This window comes from Passer domesticus, chromosome Z (genome assembly GCF_036417665.1).
Source record: "Passer domesticus isolate bPasDom1 chromosome Z, bPasDom1.hap1, whole genome shotgun sequence".
In the NCBI taxonomy this organism is placed as follows: domain Eukaryota; kingdom Metazoa; phylum Chordata; class Aves; order Passeriformes; family Passeridae; genus Passer; species Passer domesticus.
In genome coordinates, this window is record NC_087512.1 from 23,809,997 (window position 1) to 23,832,388 (window position 22,392).

Consider the following 22,392-nt stretch of genomic DNA (forward strand, 5'->3'; position numbering starts at 1 on the left):
GGAAAATACCTCTGCTGAGAAATTTAAAACTTCCACATGGCAGGCATTCCCGTGGTTGTTCCTTTTTTTAAAAAACTCAGTTGCCCCATGAGCCACAGTCACTCAGTGTTAGCCTATTTTGGTGTCTGCTGTCTGCTTCTGCCTGGGCAGCTCTTTGCTCCAGCTCTTGCTTAAGAGTCAACACCCATGCCTCTTTTGTCTTCGTCTGCAATCCTGGCCTGGTCTTGTGTCCATACAGGGAAGTTCACCTCATCCTACATAGTGCAGCTCCTCATCTGCCAAAACACTGTCAATTTAGCCGAGTATGGAGGAGGAAGGGAGGGTTGCATCTAATTTTTTACATGTTTTTTAGCATCATCAACCCTCCCTAAGGGGAGGCAAGTAGAACATCTACAAGTAACATTGTAGAGGTTCATACTTTCTTTTCAGTTGCATTATTGTTTTCAGAGTAACTAAGACAATGGAATCCCCGTCTTCAGAAATTACAGGCTTTATAGCGTTCAAGGTAATTTTGGAGTCATGGTAAGTAATAGTGTGAGGGAAGAAATCAGCAAAAAGAGGTCTTTAACACTAGTGCTGTAGAAGTACCAGATGCTAAAGAATAGGTTTGTTTTTTTTTAAAAATGAAGCATATATTAATTATGAATTAGCAAGGAAAGTACTTTCTAACCTTCTATACTAACTTAAGCTTCTTTTATGCAATCTTTGATTAATGTAACACTTATTGTATTGAGCAGTCTGCATTTTTTTTTTTTTTTGTAAAGGCTATGTTAAGGTGTCAAAATGGAAAGAGTGGTTGGAAACTATTTATTTAACTGTTAGTAAACAGGTTTATCTCCTAAGTTGAGTTTAGGATTGATCACATATCAATGAATGAATTTCTGTATTGATTGTGGAAAAGCCTGTTACACATGCTTGCTGAAGTGATACTTCTTATGCTTCTTTACTCATCACATTGCTTTTTGGGTCCAGGAGGACTTCCCACTTCTTGTTAGTCTTTGTCTGACCACTGTAATGTTGCAGCCTAAGGCAATTAAGAAGAGCAGGATATGAGCCTTAATGTTTTTACATGCCTGAGCGGACATTTCTAATAGTCAAACTGTGTTACTATGGCATTCTTGTTAGTTTGTTTTCTTTTTGTTCAGCATCAGCATATTTCTGGAAAAATTAATTACTTTGCTTTGTAGTTAGTAAGAGGTTCTTGCCTTAGTTCCTATTAATGTCTTTAATGAGTACCTTCTGATAATGAAAGAAAAAAAAGAGAAAGGTGAAAGGAGAAAAGACGAGAGGGAAGAGTAAGAAACTGGTAGGGAGGTTTGGTTTTTTACAGGATTGATTTTTCCTCTTTAAAGATGTTCTTCCTTTCTGAACTTTATATGGAGGAGATGGTGCTATATGCTGGGCCAATGGTTAGATTCAATGTTCCTTGAGGATCCCTTCCAACTCAGCTTATTCTGTAATCCTGTGGAAAGTAGAAGACTTATTTTTTATATATAGAAATATACATTATAAATTTTAAAAAACATATTAATTGTTTGACCACCTAGGAAGGCAAAAGAGGAAGCTATCATCCTATTTAACTAATATTCCTAAAATTAATATTATTTCAGCTGAATTGATTGAAACTTCCAGACTGGGAGGGCATCTTGTCCTTAGGTGGATAATGGAAGAGTAAAACTTTTAGGTGAAGATGTATTGGCCGAAGTTACAAATATTTTATATGTTTTATACATTATGTGTTGCATGTTCACATGTGTTTTAGGAAATCTAAAATTTAAGTAGTTCTATATAATATGTTGCTACAGAAAAGTGCAGATGATGTAATTGTGTAGCAGCTTTGAAGGACTTCAGTGGTGCATCAGTGACTGGTTCTATAACACATTTAATCCTGTAGATATATAGTACATAACTTCCATTAGCTTGCAGAAATAATCTTTGTAAATGTTCATTGTCAAGTATCAAAACAGTGGTCTAATTCTAGAGTCATATGAAGTTTAGTGTCTTTGTCAGAAAAATCCTAATTACCCCAGTAATCTGGCAAAATCATGATTTATCCAACTCGTTTAACAAAGGGAGCTATGCTTTTTCCACAGAGCGAAGACAGCTTGTCATTCAGTAAAGCTGTTCTTTAAGCATGGAAAGAAAAGACTGTAACTGTAGTTTTATCAGAAGTGATTAAAGAAGTATAGGTAAGCTTCATTTATACTGTTCCATACCTAACTGCGCTATGCCAGACCCACACTCTGCCCTGCAAAGTGCTCTGCTTTGTCTTGAGCAGCACTGCTGAGCAATCAACAGGAACATGCAGGCCACCTCATCAAACAAATTGAGGATATTTTGGTGGCGCTATGGAAGATGTTGTGATGACAGTGCTGGAGAGCAGCATCCCAGGGCTGAACAGCTCACTGACACTCACTTCAGCCATATAGTACTCACCTACCTTTTACATATTAAAATCCTAACCTGTGGTATGTTGAAAGTACCTGTTATGTGATATACTGGGATGTGATGTACTGGGAGTGAACTGAGCATCAGTGCTGGTCAAATGCATATTTATTACCCACACATCTATGTCTTGGATTCAGTTCTTCTTTGATCTTTCATTAACGTGGTCAGAACCTTTATAGTTTCCATGTCAATATTCATCAAAACAGTTGGTAGGCTTCTAAGATTGTTTCCCATTTTTTGATGGGCTCTTTAATTTTCCAGGGTTAAAGAGCTGGTGCATTATGTTAATATGCATCCCTTGATATTACTTAACTGGGAGGTAAATTATAAAATAGACCTAATATTGAAGACGAATGAAGTTTAAGTATGATTGAAGAAGTAATTGTAGATATTCAAAAGAGCAAAAAGAATTAGTTTGTTCTGTTAAACAAAAGGCCTATAAATGCCAGTCACCTTTGCATAACATTTGTGTACAAGAGATTTAGATCAGGAAAACAGGTGTGCAACCTCCTATAGCTTGGTGGTTTACAAGGAAAAGATAAATTGATGCTGAGGATACATTTCTGTGGAGAACTAGTATGTGCATTGATCCCATTGGCTTCTCTTCCTTCTTCTTCATCTTTCACTGAAACTCTGTTTTGCTATCTCTGATCTAGTCTACATACTTCTGTCATTTCATCCAACACCCAACATAGGACAGCACCACGTCTGTCATCTGGTGACCTTCAAGGAATCTTGGCTCCCAGCTGAGTAATACAATTCTGCTACTGAAAGCTGCTCTTCTGCTGAGCAATAGAGATATTTCATTGAGTTCACATGTACGCCTTTGTAGTGAGGTCAAATTAGACCCCTTTGACTACAGGTACCCAAAATTCTGAGGGAATATGTTTTGGGGAAAAAAAGTGTTAAAAACATACCTCTGAAAATAAAATGAGGGCAGGTCAAAGGGTATGTTTTTTGACACCTGTAAAATGAGAGTCAAAATATCTAAAAAGTTAAATTCAACCTAAAGTTGTGGTACTTAATATCTTTGGAATTTGATGGCAACATTCCTTAAAAAATACAGCAATCAGTTTGTCATTAAAACATAGCTAAACTGAAACTGACAACTATAGTATCTTAGAATAGTTTGAATTGGAAGGGACATTAAAGATAATCTAATTCTAACCTGCATATGTGGGCAGGGACACCTTCCACTAGACCAGGTTGCTCAATGCCCAATCTAGCCTGCCCCTGAGTGCTTCCAGGGATGGAACAGCCACATCTTCTCTGGGCAGCCTGTTCCAAAGTCTCACCATCCTCATGGTATTGAATTTCCTCCTAATGTCTTATCTAAACCTGCCCTCTTTCAGTCTGCAGCCATCGCCCCTTGTCCTCTCACTGCATGCCCTGGTAAAAAAGTCCCTCTACCACTGCTCTTGTAGCCCCCTTAGGTACTGAGAGGCTGCTGTAAGGTCTCCCCAGAGCCTCCTCTTCTCCAGGCTGAACAATTCCAGCTATGTCAGCTTTTCCTGATAGGAGAGGTGTTTTGTCCCTTTGATCATCTGGGTGGCCTCCTCTGGACTCCTTCCAGCAGGTCCATGTCCTTCCTGTGCTGGGGCCCCAGAGCTGCTGCAGCCCTGCAGGTGGGGTCTGAGCAGAGCAGAGCAGAGGGGCAGAATCCCCTCCCTGGCCCTGCTGCCCACCCTGCTCTGGATGCAGCCCAGCACACGTGTGGCTCTCTGGGCTGGGAGTGCCCATGGCTGGCTCATGTCCAGCCTCTCAGCCACCAGCACCCCCAGGTCCTTCTGGGCAGGGCTGCTGTGATCTGTCCATCCCCAGCCTGTGTTGGTGCCAGGGCTGCTCTGACCCACGTGCAGCACCTTGCACTTGGTCTTGTTAAAGCTCATGAGATTCCCATGGGCCGTCTCCTAGAGCTTGTCCAGGTCTCTCTGGATGGCATGCCATCCCTCAGGTTCATCAGCTGTGCCACTCAGCTTGGGGTCAGGTGTAAACTTGCAGAGGGTGCAGTCAGTTCCATTGTCTGTGTTTGATGAACATACCAAAACTGATGTCCATTGGGACTCTGAGCCACTAGTCACTGCCCTCTTGATGCAATGGTCCAACCAGTTCCTTATCCACCAAACTGTCCATCCATTGAATCCATCTCTTCCAGTCTAGAGAGAAGTATGTTGTAGGGCATGTGTCAAAGGCTTTACATAAGTGCAGATACCTGACATCCACAGCCCTCCCCTTGTCAACTGATACAGTCACTCTACTGTAGAAGGCCATCTTATCAGTATCTTAGTGATATTAGAATGTGTTTAGATTTCTGTGCAATGCTGTGTGTCCTGGTAGTGGTCATGGGGAAAAATGTTGTGAATTCTTAATTGTAATACAGGGGTTTTTTGTCTCATGTAATTTTATTTGCTAAGCAATTTACAATTTAAAATGTATTTTATACATTATTTAATGTTGGTAAATACCTTTATGCCTTCAGGCGTAAAGCTCCAAAGAATGAGGGATTCACAACACATGTTCTTGACTTAATTAATGTTAGTATTAGAGTAATTGCATTGAATCAACTAGTTCAGATCCAGATTGTTGCATAAAATTGATGAGAATAATCAGAATATTAGAAGATTTTGTAGAAGAAATGGACTTCAAGTTATGCACATTCTGTAGTATGCAGTGAAATGACAGAAATTACACATGCATTAATGCCATTTAGTTTTAAGGGATAGGTGGGCAATGAAGAGCTGGGGGGATGATGAGATGGTGCTGAATCTATATTAGAGATGCCTGTATTTATCTGACTCCACGACTGGATGCTGATTTTTGCCTTGGAAGACTGAGTTTTGCTTGCATATATGTATTAACAAACTTACCTACTCTACGCAGCAGCGCATACAGAAGTCATCACGCAAGGTTTATTGTCTAGAGTAACTTGTGTATATCCAAATGGGCACAACTGGCAGATAGCTTGTGTGCAGTGACAGTAGGTACAGATTAGATTCATGACTTTTTCTCTCTCTCTCTCCTTCAGGGAACAACCTATCTTCAGCACCCGAGCTCATGTCTTCCAGATTGACCCAAACACTAAGAAGAACTGGGTTCCCACCAGCAAGCATGCTGTTACTGTGTCCTACTTCTATGACAGCACAAGAAATGTCTACAGAATAATCAGTTTGGATGGCTCAAAGGTAAATTATATTTCAGAAAACCTAGTTGTCTGAAGCATTTTTGCTACTATTTTCTAGTTTGATTTTCTTCTCAGATGTTTGTATCATTATCTGACCAACAGATTACTGACTTTTTAAAATGGTAACAGTGCCTCATCATATGTTTTACATGTTTATTTGTAAATTCTGTTTTCCATGTAGTTGTGTTGACTTCAATAACTGTTGCTGAATTGAAGTGGTGACCTGTGGCTTGGTTAATGCTGTGAGAAAGCTAAAAAGACAAAAAATTGTACAAAAAGTACTCACAGGGTTACAATAACTTGTTTTTATTTCTGTAGTCAGTCATTTATCAATATAATTAGCTTCAGCTTTATGAAGGACATCTGTTCAGTGGCCATAATCACTTAGTAAATCCTTTGTTATGTAATCTTCCATTTTTTGCGGTAGAGAATGCGAGGATTGTCTCCTAATAAAGCCTATCTAATAAATGGTAAGCTTTTATCTAGAGTCAGTTTGGTTTTAGTAGGGTTTTTTTGTGGGTGGGTTTTTTGTTTGGTTTATTTTGGGTTTTTTCTCTGTTTTAACTAGAAAGGATATTGTGCTGAACTGCTGCTCTTGTAAAACATGTCTTAGAAATTAATTTGATGTGCAGAAAATCCTTGACTGCTTCTACCAACATAACTATAATAACAGTAACTTTTACAAACAGTGTAGCAGAAAACTCTACACTAAGGGCATTAAAGATACACCGACTGTAATCAAAAGTTGTGATTCTTTCCAGAGACCTTCATTTGAAGCTTTTGGAAATGCATCAGTTCACAATGATTGGAAATTAAATACTGTTAAAAGCATGACAGTATTCATGGAGGGTTTATGACTACTTATTGACAGCTGAAGATTATTACCCTGTATTTTTTAAAATATCCAGAATATTGCCATTTTGAATGTAAAATGAGATTTTTCTATCACAAAGAAGTATATAGAAATCGATCTCATAGTCAAAAATCTCTGCTTGAAGTGGCTGAGACTTGTATCAGAGCCTACCAGATTTTTTTCAGTTTTAAGTCTTACTTTGTTTTTTTATCTTCTCAGCCATTCTTCATGAAATTATTCAATTAATTCTGTCAAATAATGAAAATTACTTTTGAGTCAGCATTAATGAATAAAGACACCGGGATTGGAACTAGATGATGTATGAAATCAAGAGTACCAGTTATAAAATGTAGTGCTTTAACTAATTTGGAGAATATACAAAATCCTTATTCTGACATCCACTGAGGTTTCTCTGCCTTCATCTTGATGCTGCAACTCCTGCTGAGTGCCTGCTGAATTAAATTGTCAAGTAGTTGTTCACCTATTTAGTTATTCTTTTGTCTGCTGCAGCATTCTCTCTACATCCAGTACTAATGGCAAGGTACATTGATAATTCAGTTCATTGATTTTATTTACTCTGTGAGGGCTGCAATCCTAATAATGTTTTCATCTAAGTCTTAGATGAAGATCTAGAATCCCAGTCATGGTTAAAGAGAGTCCCATTCTTTCAGGCATTCACCAAACTGCTCTGAAACATACACAGGTGAATAGCGGAGGGATACATGGAAGAATTTTAAGTGAGTTTCCAGCATAATTCCCAGAGAGTTTGTTTATTTTTACTTCAAACCCCATCCTTTTTTTTTTTTTTACTGCATCTGTTTACATACAATATTGTATTTCCGAAGAGTTAAATGTAAATATAAAGCATTTTTGAGTACACCCAGAGAGAGTCCTTGCTGTATGGCATATAGCTGGATGTCAGTAACACTGCTGACAATGCACATGTTGCCGTGGCCAAAACAACTTGTCAAACCCTACTGGTTTTGAAGCTGTCATGCCCCTCCCTCAGAAAGAATACATCCAAGTGTTTTATTTTACACCTGGGTGCTGGTGGGGTTTTACAGCATCATTTTGGTTTGTATGGTAGAGAGAATTATGTGCTCAGTTCTCAGGCACTGAGCAGTAAGTCAGTAAGTAAAGGCAGCTCACATGTATATTACTGCACTAGGAATGTTGGAGACAGGTACACTATAGATTTGAGAGGTAATCCTATTTCTGTCCCACAGCCTTCTCTCTCTTTAGGTTGGTGCATTTCAGAAGTATTCCTGGATATAATTTAACTTCTCTACTGATTATCTAAGAGTAATTAAATCTTTCTTCTTGAAAACAAAAGGACATTTAAAGACATGATCTTCACTCCCCTATTATGCATTGCAGTTTCCAGCCTGAATTTCCTTATGGGGCTTTGGTTAATTTTGAAAGAGAGGAGTTTTTTTTTTTCTCCTTATTTGAATTTGATTTAGCCAAGACAGTTCCTACAGAGACAACTTCAACTTACTTTTAATGCATTTTGTGTAATGTTTTCTGAAGCTACTCTCCTCTTGAAATATCTTGCACCAGATATGATGTATGTCCCTCTATCTTGACTACAAAAAAGTGTTCTAGGACCATAAGGTGTTCAGTGTACAGGCTATATATTTTATAGTCATACACAGTATTTGGAGCCCTGTTGCCCATTGCAGAGAAAAATTAGTGCAAGTAATCTCATAGAATTTTAATCTAGTTTCTCTGACCTCTTGAGTAAATATCTTTTATGTGACTTTTTTCTCCTTCCAGTCCCAGAATCAAAAGAAAGCCTGAAAAATAAGATTTCTTATGTAGTATGGCATGACAACATTGAGCAGTTGTTGCTAAGGCTTTCAGTTCTCATTAATTATATACTCATATTAGACTTCCTTGGAAAAATGTGTTTTAGTACTTCTTTCTCTAGGTGATTGAACAAAGCCTCCATTGTTTCTCCAGTAACAGTACAGGCAGATGTCTGAGTCCCACTGTCTTTTGCATTTTGTCTCTCGCCATCTCTGGAAAAAGGAAGGAGACCAAGTATAGTGTTCTTGCTGTACTAGTTAACTCTCTGATAATTTTTTTCATAGATACAAGGCAGGAAAACAAACTTAAATTTTGTATTATTCTAGAACAAGAGAAGACTCTAGAAAAGAGTGGTTTCCCAGTCTGCAGGTTCCATGAACCTTGCATATATTATTATTCAGTCAAGTCTCCAATTGGTGTTACTGTACATGATCTTGTTATTTTAATCACTGTCTCAGTTTAAAGTGACAATTTTTAAAATGCTCAATAAATGTTTTGAGTAAGACCTGTACACAGAAGTGTTCAGTGATTTTCCTTTGAAGAAGTTAGAAAGTTCTGTGTCTTAAATTATTACTGCTATTAGTTTAAGCACAAGATAAAATAATATTTGACCACAACTATGTATCTTGCAGCTGTCAGGTTTGCAGCTCGTAAAATGAACAGTTCAGACACATGCCCTATTTTCTCATCACTAAAGTAATATGAAAGAGAAACATGAAAGCTATTTTATATATCCAAAAAGCCTGAAGATAACTAAATCAGTTTTCTTCAAAAGCTAAATGTCTTCCTGTCAGATTGACTCTGTTCTGTTTTTAAGATCTTCATGTTCATTTATGGAAACAACATTCTTAAAAGTTGATGAAATATTTGACACTTGTTATACTGATAACTATGCAGTGAAATCTGGATTAGAGGAGAGCAGTTAAAGTAGTACCCATTTGAATGGACAAGACAGGCTTAACTGTAAATTTTGATTTAAAAAAATATGTTTTTTTAATCTAAATATATAAAGGCTTGGTATCTAGCTTTTTCCAGAGACACCAGACTGTATTTGTAGGATGCTCTAGCATTACACTTTTAAAAGCATAGTTTTGGATGTGAGAGACTTAGCATACCAAGGCTTTTAATTTAGAGAAGATGGAAAACCCTGATTTCCTTGTAAAATTGGTAGATTCAGTGAAAGGTTTGGGTTTGTTTTTTTTTTTTTTTTTTTAAATCACTGGGATCTGAATGTAGTCTTCCCAGTCTTTGAGCTAATGCTCTCTACTGAAGTGAAGCCTCTTTACTTTTCCTTCTTGGAAAATAAAGGGAAAAATCACAGCCAATATTCTCTCAACACAATTATTTTTGAAACTTTCGTTCTGCTTTTCTCTCTTGGAAGAAAGCAATTTGACAGTCAACATAACCCAGCCTAAATGCAAACGGCTGTCAAAAAAAAATCTCTCCCCTTCTGGACCAGGCACCCTGTTCAGATTCTCTGTGGTGGAGCCTGTCATGTGGTCAGCAGAAGCCTTTCTCTGTTTTGACTGGGTTAAGCTGCAGCCAGCTATGCTTCTGTCATTGCAGGAAATGGCAGCTGTGGAGGCTTTAAACCTGTGCTTTGCTTGGTGGTCTTAGCTCTCTGGCATTGGAGTTCTCTTCTGAATTGACTAAGTTATGTCCATGACATAATACTCACTCTCTAAAATATGTAATGCAAGTTTCAATTAATCAAGCAATGGATGGGCCTGGGCTTAAGCAGACTAGACAACATAGCTAGAGCTTGATTTGGGGGGGAAGAATCTGTCCTACACAGTCCCCAGGATATCTAATTTCAAGCATATTAGTGTTGACAGTTTCCACAGGAAGTGAGATTGAGCATTAAATGAGCTTGTACAGCTCTGTTCTGGGCTTCCACCTTGTTATTTCAAACGTGGGCTTCCAACCACTAACAGCGCAAAAGAAGACAAAAGCATACAATTAAAAAAGAGTATCAGAGCACCTCTTTTCTGAGAAGTCTTGTCTCACATTCTCTCTTTTGTCCTGTGTGCTATAGACAGCAGTTTTCTAGGCGGTCACTTGGAGGCGATTGTGCAAGTAGGAGTCTGGCTTTATGTGAGCTTTGAACCTTATGCCTAAACAAAGGAGAATAGTGTTTCATGTACCAGTGACTTCACTAAGCAGCTTCTATATGAAAATCTGAGGGATGTCTTTCAGACAGTGCTGGAGATAGTTCTCCATTTTCTGGTCACACAGCAAATCCTGTCTTTGATCTGATGAGGCTTCTTGGCTCAAATGTAAGCTTTCAGGCATTCCAGAATTTTCAAGGAGTGGTTCACAGTGGTAAGCAAATTTGTACTTAGAGACAAAGATTATCAGAAAGAATTGGCTATATTCAGATTTTCTCATCTTCATTAATGTGAGTATAGTGAAGCTGCCAAAATCACCAGTAAAGAGTTTTGTTAAATTTATCTGTGCTGCAGCATCTTTGCTTGTCTTTCTACATGTTGCAATGCATTTATTCTTCTGAACTTTCTTGCAATACTCCTCTCCACTACATCTGAGAATCACCGTATGAACATGGGTGCTGTTTGTGAGCTTGGCTGGCTCCTCAGCTGTAATTTTTTCAGGCTTGCCCTGTAGAATTCATAGAAAATATTTATTTGGTGGTGCTGTGCTCCAGTGGTACCCAAATCTCTCAGCAAAAACAAAGGGTGCACAGTAAACTCCTTTAAATAACTACTTATTTCAATATCCACCCAGAAGTCCATATCACTCAAGTAGTATAGACTGATTTTGACTTTAGAGGATCTTGGTCTTAGGAGAGCAGTACTTGGTCTCTGTGGTGTTAAAGTTTAACAGTCACCATCCTGAGAAAACAGTGTTACGTTCTTCACGTCTCTACAGTTTGCACTGCACATATGTACTCTTTAATGTGATGGAAATACTGTTGAAATCCACAGTGACACTTCAGTTGCTTTTAGCAGAACCAGCATATCACCTAGTAATTTTATATTGTGTTTGTATTATCAGAACTTACATGCTGGAGGATGGTATTTTTTGCATCCTGTAGATGCAAGAACAAGAACTAGAGAAGAAAAATTAAAACAAGAGTAGTTCCACTTCTGTAGTTGGTGTTAGCCTTGCTTGTATGTGTGTAAAGAAAACAGATTCTTGTAGAACTGAGATTTAAAAAGAAAATATGTTCCTTTGTATTACTGGGTGTTTTTCAGTGAGAATCTCATCTGCAACAGGGGTGGGGGAAGAGCAGCAGTGGAGTTGACAGCCAGCTTGGGAGGCACTGCCTTAAGGGACAAAGAAATACAAATGTGAGACAAAAAAGAACTTTGATAGGCTTTATATGTAGAAACTTTAAAGGACTGCTTGCAATTGCGAATTGAAGCCTACTCCCCTCCCAGTTATTTCCTCCTTACAATGTATGCAAAAATATGCCTTTGCAATTTTAGCTGGCATTGGATTGGAAAACTGTTTCCTAGTTCCCAGCATGTGTTTCATTCAGTATATTCAGATAATTGCTTACAATATTGGCATTTTCAATTATGAGTTGTCTTTAGAAAAAAGTAAAAACCATTAAGCCCATTTTTTACTGTTAATACCTTTTTCAGGCAATAATAAACAGCACCATCACCCCCAACATGACATTTACTAAAACATCCCAGAAGTTTGGCCAGTGGGCAGACAGCAGGGCGAATACAGTCTATGGCTTGGGATTTTCATCTGAACATCACCTTTCAAAAGTAAGTATGACCAGTGGCAACTCTTCAGCTAGTGAAGCTACTTAAGTGTGTTTTATTCCCGCCCACTATATCTTGACTCATTACTCACAACTGTTATTTAAAAATAATTTGTAAAAAATTGTTCTGTATTAATCCTTTTAATGTGAAAGCACGAGAATAAATGTGATATCTCCAAATTTTCTTCTAACTGATGAAGAAAAGGAGGGAGGTTGAAGCCTCTTACACATTATGTTGCTAATGCTTTCTAATTACTGATTTGTTAGGTTTTTCTTTCTTAAAAGTTGTTCTTTCATTACAGTTTTTGCTTGGTAGAATTTAAAGAAGTAAACAATTTCGTGTTTCTTATGTATTTAGATCTTCTAGAAAAAAGCTGCTTGTAGTCTTCAGATGCATTTTTGTCTTTTAGCCTACATTCACTTTCACTTTTCTACTATGTAGTACATTAAATTACTGTTGCTTCAAAGTTTGCAGCATTCAAGTAAAGCTAGTGGGAAATATATTCAGTGTAAAAGAAAAATCCATCTTCTGCTAGAACGCAAAAGTTTAAATGTTTGCTGAAGCAGTATGCGCTGTACAGGAGTTTCTTTTCTACTTCTGCAAGAAGGGAACAGACCTCATTCCAAGGAAAGAAGAAATCCCTGTTTCTCAAACCGATAGCATAGGTCCTCTGAGCATGCTTTCTACATTACTTGTTGTTTTTGCTACTGCCCTGGTAGATGAGTCCAAGAACCTGTACAAGTATGGTTTTTCTTCAGATGAGGAATTTCAGTGTAGTTTAAGAGCTTGTCTTTATATTAAGCAGAAAATTTTCATATTTGAAATAAAGAAAAGATTTGGAACCTAAGTGCAATAAGAGAAATACATGTTCAGGAAGGAATGATGGTGGCTAGCTGTTTGAAGGAAGAGTAATCATAGCAGCCCTTTTGAGAAAGTATTTGTCACAGTCCAAGGATAAGCACGGCCTGCCAGAAAACCATTAAAATGAGACCCAGTATAGTATAGTTTGATGCTTGCTTATTTGGACAAGCATCAGACTTGTAAGATTTCTTCCTTTCATAATCTCTTGGCTTTCCTTTCCACAAAGCAACACAACCACAGGACATTCTGAGTGATTCGGGTATTGCACGTGCATTTGTGCACCCGTCATTGCTTTGGTGAACTTGGAAGCCTTGTCAGTTAATTTGGTGTGTATGTCCTAGAAGCGCTTGCTTACCAACATGGTAATAACTTCTCTTAATATTCCAATGGCTTTAGCACAAATGCTAATCTAGTTTACTAGATTGCATGTAGACTAGCTTGTTTTTATTATTCACAGAGGATTCTTTGAAGGCAAAGCATCCTGCTGTAGTCATACACACTCTGACTTCAAGCTCTAGGTTATCCTTGCCAGTGAAAATATGTTGGGTTTTTTTAATCGTCATCCTCAACTCTTCTCTTGCCCTCCATCACCTTCTTAATTACGGTTCTTTCAATCCCATTCTTTTCACTGCCATCAAACAGATGTCTAAGACTTTTAAATATTCCTTTGACATAAAGCTCTATATTGCTATTGAAAATTTAATCTGAAAGGCTACAGTAGACATTTTTTCTTAATTTCTTTTTTTTTTTCTGAGCAGATTTTTTTACTCAGATTGCTGTTTTATGGACAATAAGTAAATTTATTAAGAGAAATTTAGAGTCGCAGACCTTTTCTGAAGATTGTGGTGAATCTATGAGCCCTTGTCAGCATACTGTTCCTGTCGTATTATATCTTAATTATTAAACTGATATTCCTATGAGTTGCAATTGCCAGTTGTTGCTACTAAAATTCCTAAAGATTTAACTTTTTTGTGTTATTTTAAAATGATAAACATATTGATGGGGAAAGAAAACTTTAGATTAGAAGCTGTTCAGCCACTGGGGCTGGTAGGTATGTTTGGTTGGGAATCAGAAGAGCTTAATTAGATCTGCCTTGTAACTTTAGAGAAATCATGTCTATATTATCTTTTTTGTTTTGTCTCTCCGTCAGATTACGTACCCTTGCTCCTGTGCATCATAGCCAGGTTTACCAGAGCACTCTGATACAGCTAGCACTTTAGGATTGTAAGTGTTTTAAGTTCCGGAGAGCAAAAGGCAGCCTGCAACCACAAAAAAAGTTGGTCTCGTCTGTGACCAATTTCCACAGTTGAATGATGCAAATTATCCCAACAGATAAACTGTTTATTCTCACATTATTGTCTGCATGTCTTATAGTACATGTTTGACTTCTGTACTATTTGGTTTTTTTCACATGCCTCTGTCCTTCTGAACTGATTGCTGGGGTAGAGTGCAACAATGCCAACCTCTTTTCTGTACAATTATTCTGAATAGAAATTAGTGGAGTCTGATGGAAAAGTAATGGCACTCTAATCAACTTCACATACAAACAGTAGAGAGGAAAATGAATTAGAACATTTATTTCTGTTCACTAGGCCTTTCTCAATGTTAGACCACAAATTTGTCTCAAGACTGCTCCATCAGTTGTCGGTGATACTTGAAAGATACCTGTTTTGAAGAATATTCACAGGACCATGATTTGTTAGCAGAGTCCCTCTTGCTGCTGCAGTAAGAGAAACAGAATGTCCTTCACTTTCACAAAAAATTGAGACTACTTTCTCATTCAGAATATGTCTATGCTTTTGATAGTATCCTGATGTATCAGAAATACTCCTTTTAGGGTACACTGTCTTAACCTCTTGAGTTAACTGACCTGATTTATTCCATAAAGCTTAAAGAATATGCTAAATGGAAAGTGCCACCATGGATACTGGCAGCAGCCTTATGTAGTCTCCATGGATAGTTTTTCATCTTTTCCTTAAAAATGTGATCTTCCAGAAAACTTCTCCTTTCATGCCATGAGACTCATCTTTGTTATTGAGGAATTTTATAAAGAGATAGCTATTATTCATCACCTGACTGTCTCAAAGAATTCTAGAAAAATTGTGGAAATCTCAACCAAATTGGGCTTTTTGGCTCTTTAGAATGCTATTGATCTATGTTTTTTTTTTTTTTAAATGTTTCTGTTGCTGTCATATTTGCTGCCTTTTTCTTCAGCCATTTATTACAAACCTCAGAATCATATTTGCCATTTAATAATTCTCTGGTCTTAAGACTGATTTAAACAATAGTTTACCCATAATATTTTGAGGTTTAAACACAAGTCTTAAAAAAGTATTATCTGGTGACCTGTTTCATCATCTGTTGCCAATTTCATCATCTGTTCTGAGACTTTTTTTGATGCTGGATTAAACTTCCGTGAAAAATAAGCTTTCAAATAACGTAACAAATGAAATACAGGATACAAGTGGAGAGAAATAAAAGTCCTCAGACTCTAGTAGCTTACCAGGAAAAGGTTTAAAGACAGTAAGGTTTTTTTAGGTCTGATTGAAAATAATTGGTGAGGTTGTGCCACACAAAAGGTAGCTTTTGTACCTTGTATATATATTGAGTACAAAACAATTTTTTCATATGCTGCTGCCAAAGAAATTTAGAAGCTGCTGGAGAAGCTTCTGATATTTTTGCAGAATCATTTCACTCTTAAGCTGATCATATTAAGATAATGGTCTGTATAAAAGCACTAGGACACAAAAACAAATTTGTGGCCACTCTAGAAATTAGTGTAGCAGCAAGATGAGAAGTGTGGTGCCAATTTTTTTTCTAGCCAGGAAAAACAGGCCCTATTCTTAACAAATTAATTTAATCTTTCAGGTTTAAGAGGGCATATATTTCTAAATTGCTGCTTTAGCTATTTTCTGGAAGAGGTGCATGTAGCATAGAAATAAAGCCTCATATGGCAATTCCATGTGCAATTTCATGATTTAGTGTTTAGTATAGGCAGTTCTAGTTCAATGACTTTGTTCTTTAGCTTGATTGTTGTCAATGAACATTCTAGAGATGAACACAGAATTTCCACTGTTTCTTTTCTAATTAGCTATTGAAATTAGAAATGCAGTTAACATTTGGGAAGAAGTCAGTATTGCTTCAGTCATAAAAGAACAAAGTACATTGAAAGCTTTCCTAGCTCATGTTGACCACATCAGGCTTCAGAAGCAGATTATTTGTTTATTGAGAAGGGTAAAACCTGAATCTGAAAGCAGCTATGCAAAGCAGTTTGTCCCTATTATTAGCCATCTCTGAGGTGAGTTTCTTAAAACTACAAGCAACAGATCATGCTTCATTGCATTGCCATTTTCCTGACATATAAAGAGCGTGTATTAAGATATGTATTAAGATTAAGTGCCTGAAAGGTATGTCACTGTGTAACTCATTTAAATGAGTATCTAATAAGGAGAAAAATTTTTTAAATTACTGACAGAATTTGACATTGTGAAATGCAAAGTACAGCATTCTGTTCTGCATGCAATGTATTATTTCACGCCTACACTTTCTCTTTTTTCTTTTTTTTTTTTATTCTTTAAATGTATGTACCTTCAGTTTGCTGAAAAATTTCAGGAGTTCAAAGAAGCTGCGCGAATAGCAAAGGAAAAATCCCATGAAAAAATGGAGCTAACAAGTACACCCTCTCAAGTGAGTCTTATTGCCTGATTCAAGCATCCTACTTCTTGTCTGTGCTACTTACTGTTGTTGTTCCTTACATACATATGTATTAAAAATTAAGGGGCAATTTCTCAGTTACTGTGAATCCTCTCATTGGTCAGCAAGAGTGTCAAGAAGTCTTAAAAATACATTTAACATATACTGCAAGCAAGTCGAAGGGGCTTGTTCTAAAATAAAATTGTGTGGGTTTCTTATTCCTTTTCCTTTATTTCAGCTTTCCCAAGAAAATTAATAAACATGTTTATGTAAATGAACTATACTAAACACTTTTTGTACTCTTTCCTGTTGTATCCACAAAACTTCATGTGGTGCACTGTAACTAACTTTTATGGAACAATCATTCCACCAAAAATAAAGGTTGAAACAGCAAACCATTTTTACTTATTCCCTACTGTGTAGTTTTCTCTTGTGAGATGCATTGAAGGAAGATGATAGATTCACAGCCTGGTTCTGGAGTTATATTACAGTTAGCTGTGATGCACGGTAAGAGTTTATAAAAGCTATCTCAAAACACGGAATGAGTTAATCTCGGCAAAATTGGAGAGTCAGTTACTATAGTCACATTTACATTAGTTATGGCTAAAATTAATTATGAATACTTAGAACTTGCTTTGAAAAAAGAAGCTCCTTGAGGCTTTTATGCCCCATGTCTCCTGTATTCCCCCTGCCCAAGATTTTTGACTCAGTTAGCTATTTGCTTTCTTTTAAGCAGTAGTGAAGACAAATGCAATTTCTTCTCTTGGAGAATGCAACAGCTTTAAAACTACAGCAGGGACTCCTGGGTTGAGTAGACTGAACATTTTTTCTGGGAAATCTTTTCATTGAATCAGTGTCTCTTCAGTGCTTTTTACTGTATTAGTCTCCTGATCTTTGATGGAGTAAGGATGGCAGGCAGTTTGCAGCGTGCTGCACAAATAGTTTTATTGCTACCAAAAAACTACATCTGGTGTCCTACCAAGAGTCAGTGGAAATCAGAACATACACAATGAACAAGCATCCTGTTGTTTTCCCTGTAAGCATTTTTCCCAAATGCTAGGCTAGATTTGCTGTTAATGGGAAACTGCTTACTCCACTGAAATGGAAAAAAAATAAGGCAAGGAGTTCTATAAGTTTACTGTCTCTAAATTTTTGATAAATTCCACAGAGACAGTGGAAGTATGTATTTCAATATTATACACTTACCAATAATACATACTTGACTTTAGAAACAGTGAAGTCCCCCCCAAGCCTCTAGTTGATGTTACAGGCAAAAAAAAAATTATTATGCTTCTCTTTTGACACATTGATTTATATTTTGGACTCAGAATTTTAATCTGACAATGTTATGTAGAGTGACTTATTACATGGTTTGGACGTAAATTTGAGCTATTCACTCAGAGATAAGATGCTTTTGTCTTGCAGCCAATCAGGGTTAAAGCTTTCTCTTAAACTGTGTGAGCTATTAATGTTGTTCATTTTCCTGTACAGACTTCTTTTTACAGTTGAAACCTAACATTTTATGCTGTAGGCAGTTACAAAAATGTTACTCTGAGTGATTCTATAATGCCTATTGTGGGCTGCAATTTCATTATGGCACACTTAAGAATAATTCTCTATTCAGGCCTTACTTTTCTTCTCTAGGCTTTTTACTGTGTTGATAAGCTAGTGTATTATTCTGGGTAATACATTTTGTGCAAGTGCTGACACATGAGCATAGTAGTTTTCACATACTAGTTCCCTAGAGAGATGGGAATCAAATCAAGAACTTCAGAGTTTAGAACAGATAAGAAGCAATGGCATCATGACAAACTCCAGCAGTACTGTGGTACTGGGCTCATTCAGTCAGATTTATGACTGGGAGGAGAATGGGTGCTTGGTACTAGGGAGGGAAGTTGGGACCATGGAGACATTTGAAAGAGCACCTGCTCTCATTTTCATCATCTGCTAAAAGATGGCTGCAAGGCAAACAATTCAATTGTTGTTCTTCTGAATAATTTTGTAGCTCTTCATTCCCATTTGCATAGTGATCCATTGCAGAGGGGGAGAGTGAAAGAGGGAGATATTTTTAATGGTCAGTAAATGCCTTGCAGGAACCTGGCTTTTTCAGTGGAGCTTTGGCAGCATTGACAGGAAGGACATCGGGAGGTTTATGAGCTCTGTAATAACAACTCAGTTATCTAAAAGGATCAGTCAAAATATCTGCATGTCCAAGACTCTGCAGTCTTGGACATGCAGGTATCTTTCTGTGTTAAATTAGTAGTAAGCAAGAAAATACTGCATATCAAAACTGGAAAATATAAACATCAAATTTAAAACTTAAATAGAATGTTTTATTTCTCTTCGTACAACTTTAAAAAATGTCCTTATTATTTATCACTTAATTAAAGTAGTGGATATGGTATATTTCTTACCCTCTCCACTACAGAATTCCAAAATAGTAAAAATAGACTTCTCTGCCTCAGTATGCCCTTACTGTTTGAATCTTTATAAAATATCTTTACAACTAATGCAACAAAACATTGCACAAGACAATTGCTGTTCACTATTGTTTGATGCAAGCCTGAAAATACGTCTGCTACGTGTGAGTTTCAATTCTGAATGCCATGCAAAAACTTGGGAAACTGCAGAGAAATAGAAATCAAGACATAACAGCAAAAATATCTCAGAAGTTTGGCATGTATTTGTAGTTCAAATATTTAGCGGACTCTAGCCGTGTTAAAACTAGAGAGCAATTTTGCCTTTAATCCACTAAAATTAGGTTGATTCTGTCAGGTGTTATGTGCTTTAGCAAATCGTTGCTCCTATACAGGGCCTCAATGGCCAGGAAATAGAAGTGCCGTGGGGTTTTTTTGATATTTTGTTTCATTTGATGGAAATGTTCTTCAGATTTTTTTTTAGTGTGTGGGAAACACATGGTAGAAATAAAACCATACGTAGCCTAATTTGCAGTTACTTTATAGCAGGAGTGCCTTGTCCTCTAAGCAATGCTGCTGCTAATTTTAAACTCTTCATTCTCCCTGTTTCTTTAATGCTCCCTGTTCTCTGCCTGCCTACCAGCAGGCTTTACTTTAATTTTCCAGAATATCAGATAATAAATAAAATCACCATTTACCTTAAGTATAAAGAGAACTATACTTGTTCAGAGAAAGACAGTGACCTGGACCACCAAATTAGAAGAGAGATGCTGCTTTTTTATATATAAAGTCCCACTGAGTACCCTGGGCTATGTCAAGATGAAGAGTAGCGTATTGTTTCTGTGTCAGAGAACCTGTACTTTAAAGCCATCTGTATGAAGACAGATTCCTATAATAGTACACAATTTATCTCTATCTGGTATGTCTGGAGGCTTTGGTCTAGAAAGAAGTTGTCTATTTCAGGACTTCTAAGACTACCTATGCAAATAACTCTACCATCTGGTGTCCATTTAACTGAGCCTTAGGTAATAAAAACTTGTAGTCCTCTTACTATGTTTACATAAAACTGAAATACTGGGTCCCCTGCTTTGCCACCTCCTATTTCCCAGATTCATCTTGTAATAAAGGAAATAATTTTGCTTTTGTCATAAAACTCATGGATCTCTCAATGCCAAACCACCCATTTCTCAGTTACTAGTTTTGCCATACCCTTACACTTAGCTCTGGAGTTTACTGAGCTGCATGAAGCAATAGCCTGACAATTGTGTCTACCTACTTGCACCCCTTCTTTTAATTTAAAGTAGCCTTAATTAGGTTTAAGTGCAGAACCAAATAGAGCAGTTTGTACAGTTTGCAGTTGCACCCCATCAGTCTTGAGAGGTTTCACCCAAATTAGTTGGCATCTGAACCTCAGTTCTTTTCTTCTAAGGATGACTGTGCTCTGATAGGTTTTTTGACCCTGGTTATTTCAGATTAAGACCTTTTTTGGTTTCTAAAATTGTGGGGTGGTAAATTATTTAAAATAGTCTTGTCTGTGATTCTGAGCCTTTTCTATGCAAACTATTAGGAATAACTATTGCCTGAAAAATTTTACAATCACATGATTTTTAGTGAAAAAAAGTTGGTTTTGGCAAAATTATCCTGGTTTGTAATTTTTTTGTCTTTTTCTCTGTAGAAGTACAAATTTCATTAGAGCTTGTGAAAAAGGTCCGGGATGTTATATGAATTTTTGCAACAAATACTGCAACAAATGTTTCATACGTGTCTGGGTGGCAGTGGCAGGCAGACTTACGCCACTGCCAGCCAACGCAGGGAAGCACTATGAAGAGCAGCTGTGCCAAGAAGGTGTATGGAATCCTTATTGAGGCAACAGTATAATACTCAGTATCTAAACATGATGGATTTGGTGGTTTTTGTTAATTATTTTAGAACCACTAACTTCTATTTTTTCTGTTCCTTATTGTTATCACAATAAGGAGGTTTGATCTGGGCTGTAATGTCTGCTTGTTTTACTTTGAGGACTCTTCTCTAAGTGCATGTGGGTTTTTTTTAAAGATGTTGAAATATAAGATGTCTTTTGATGAATACCCCACTATTATGTTTGTTTAAATACTAAATACACAAAGTCATGCCCAATTTTGTAAATCTGGAGTGGATATGTGAAGTTATAATGGTATGCAATAAAAACTTAATTACAGATGCACATCTCACAAAATACTTTTAATCCTCTAATTAATATAAAATGAAAACATATTATTTGTAAACATTTGTGAAAAGTCTTTTCAGTGCAAATGGCTTTTCCTATTATATTTGGTGCTTTGTTCATAGTCAGCTCCATTAGAGTTGTCTGCAAATAAATTACTTATCAGGCACAGGTAGTTGTGAATATGTAAAAGCACTGATTAACCTGTACTTTTTGTGCAGGAGAAACACATTAAAAACTGATGTTTCTTTTGTTCATGAATTTGCAGGCCATGAACCTTTAGCTATTACATAGACTGCAATGTTTTTCTGCCTTAATTTTTGTTATTTGCATTTCATTCATATTAGGAGTCTATGGAAGTACTTTAATGAAAAAATAAGCCTAGATGGAAATCGTAGTTTTTTTCCTTCTATTGAAATAATTTTTTTTGCACTCACATTTAAAACATTTTAATAAGTAGACTCTGATTTTATGTATCTAGTAGTAGTGTTTCAGGAATTTTATCTTAAAGATACAAGTTATGCAGCTATTTTAGACTGTGGTATGTAAATTTTTATAGTACATAATGTAGTTTGACAAGAAGAAAAAGTAGAAGAAAAACATTTAGATCCAGAAAGTCCTTCTTTTATTGTCAATGGAAACTATCTATCCTATTGGATGATGAGAATAATAACAATAATAGTGTAGTAGTAGAAGACAAAACTATGCCATTGGTATAGAATTTTTTTTTGTCTCTATATTATCAACTCTCTTCTTTTTCATACTTAAATGTGCACACAAACGTACATGCTGGTGTGATGAAAGATAATGAAAACCACAGCAGTGCCTTCTGCTAGGAGGCAAACATTAAGTTCTTCAGGTGTTTGATTGCATAACCATAGCTATGTATACCTCTGGCTGTAGCTGGAGTATTCTCCTTCTCAGATAATAGCATGACCAGCAAGATCTAGGACAGACTAACATGGCTATGAAAATTTTTACCTGTACTTTGCTGAACAAATGTTCTTTACAGATGGTTCATAGGTGAAACTGGGAACACACTGCAAATGGCCCTCCCTCCCACTGTTCACTTTGGTTAATAAACAGCACAAAAGCTAGATTTTGAAATAAATACCAGAATTGTTTGTTTCACTGCATTAGAATGTAAAGTATGAGACAAGAATTCCAAGTGTCAAGAGTCTGTGTATCAGAGT

General features: G+C 36.8%; 1 protein-coding gene across 1 annotated transcript in view; it reads left to right on the top strand.

Annotated features, from left to right (window-relative positions):
* The window catches only part of HOMER1 (homer scaffold protein 1), a 94,442-nt gene that overhangs the window by 18,564 nt on the left and 53,486 nt on the right, over positions 1-22,392 (top strand). Inside the window, exons 2-4 of the mRNA XM_064403599.1 lie at positions 5,474-5,630; positions 11,897-12,028; positions 16,481-16,573. Coding sequence (XP_064259669.1) covers positions 5,474-5,630; positions 11,897-12,028; positions 16,481-16,573 — 382 coding nt within the window. The remainder of the gene's footprint in view (positions 1-5,473; positions 5,631-11,896; positions 12,029-16,480; positions 16,574-22,392) is intronic.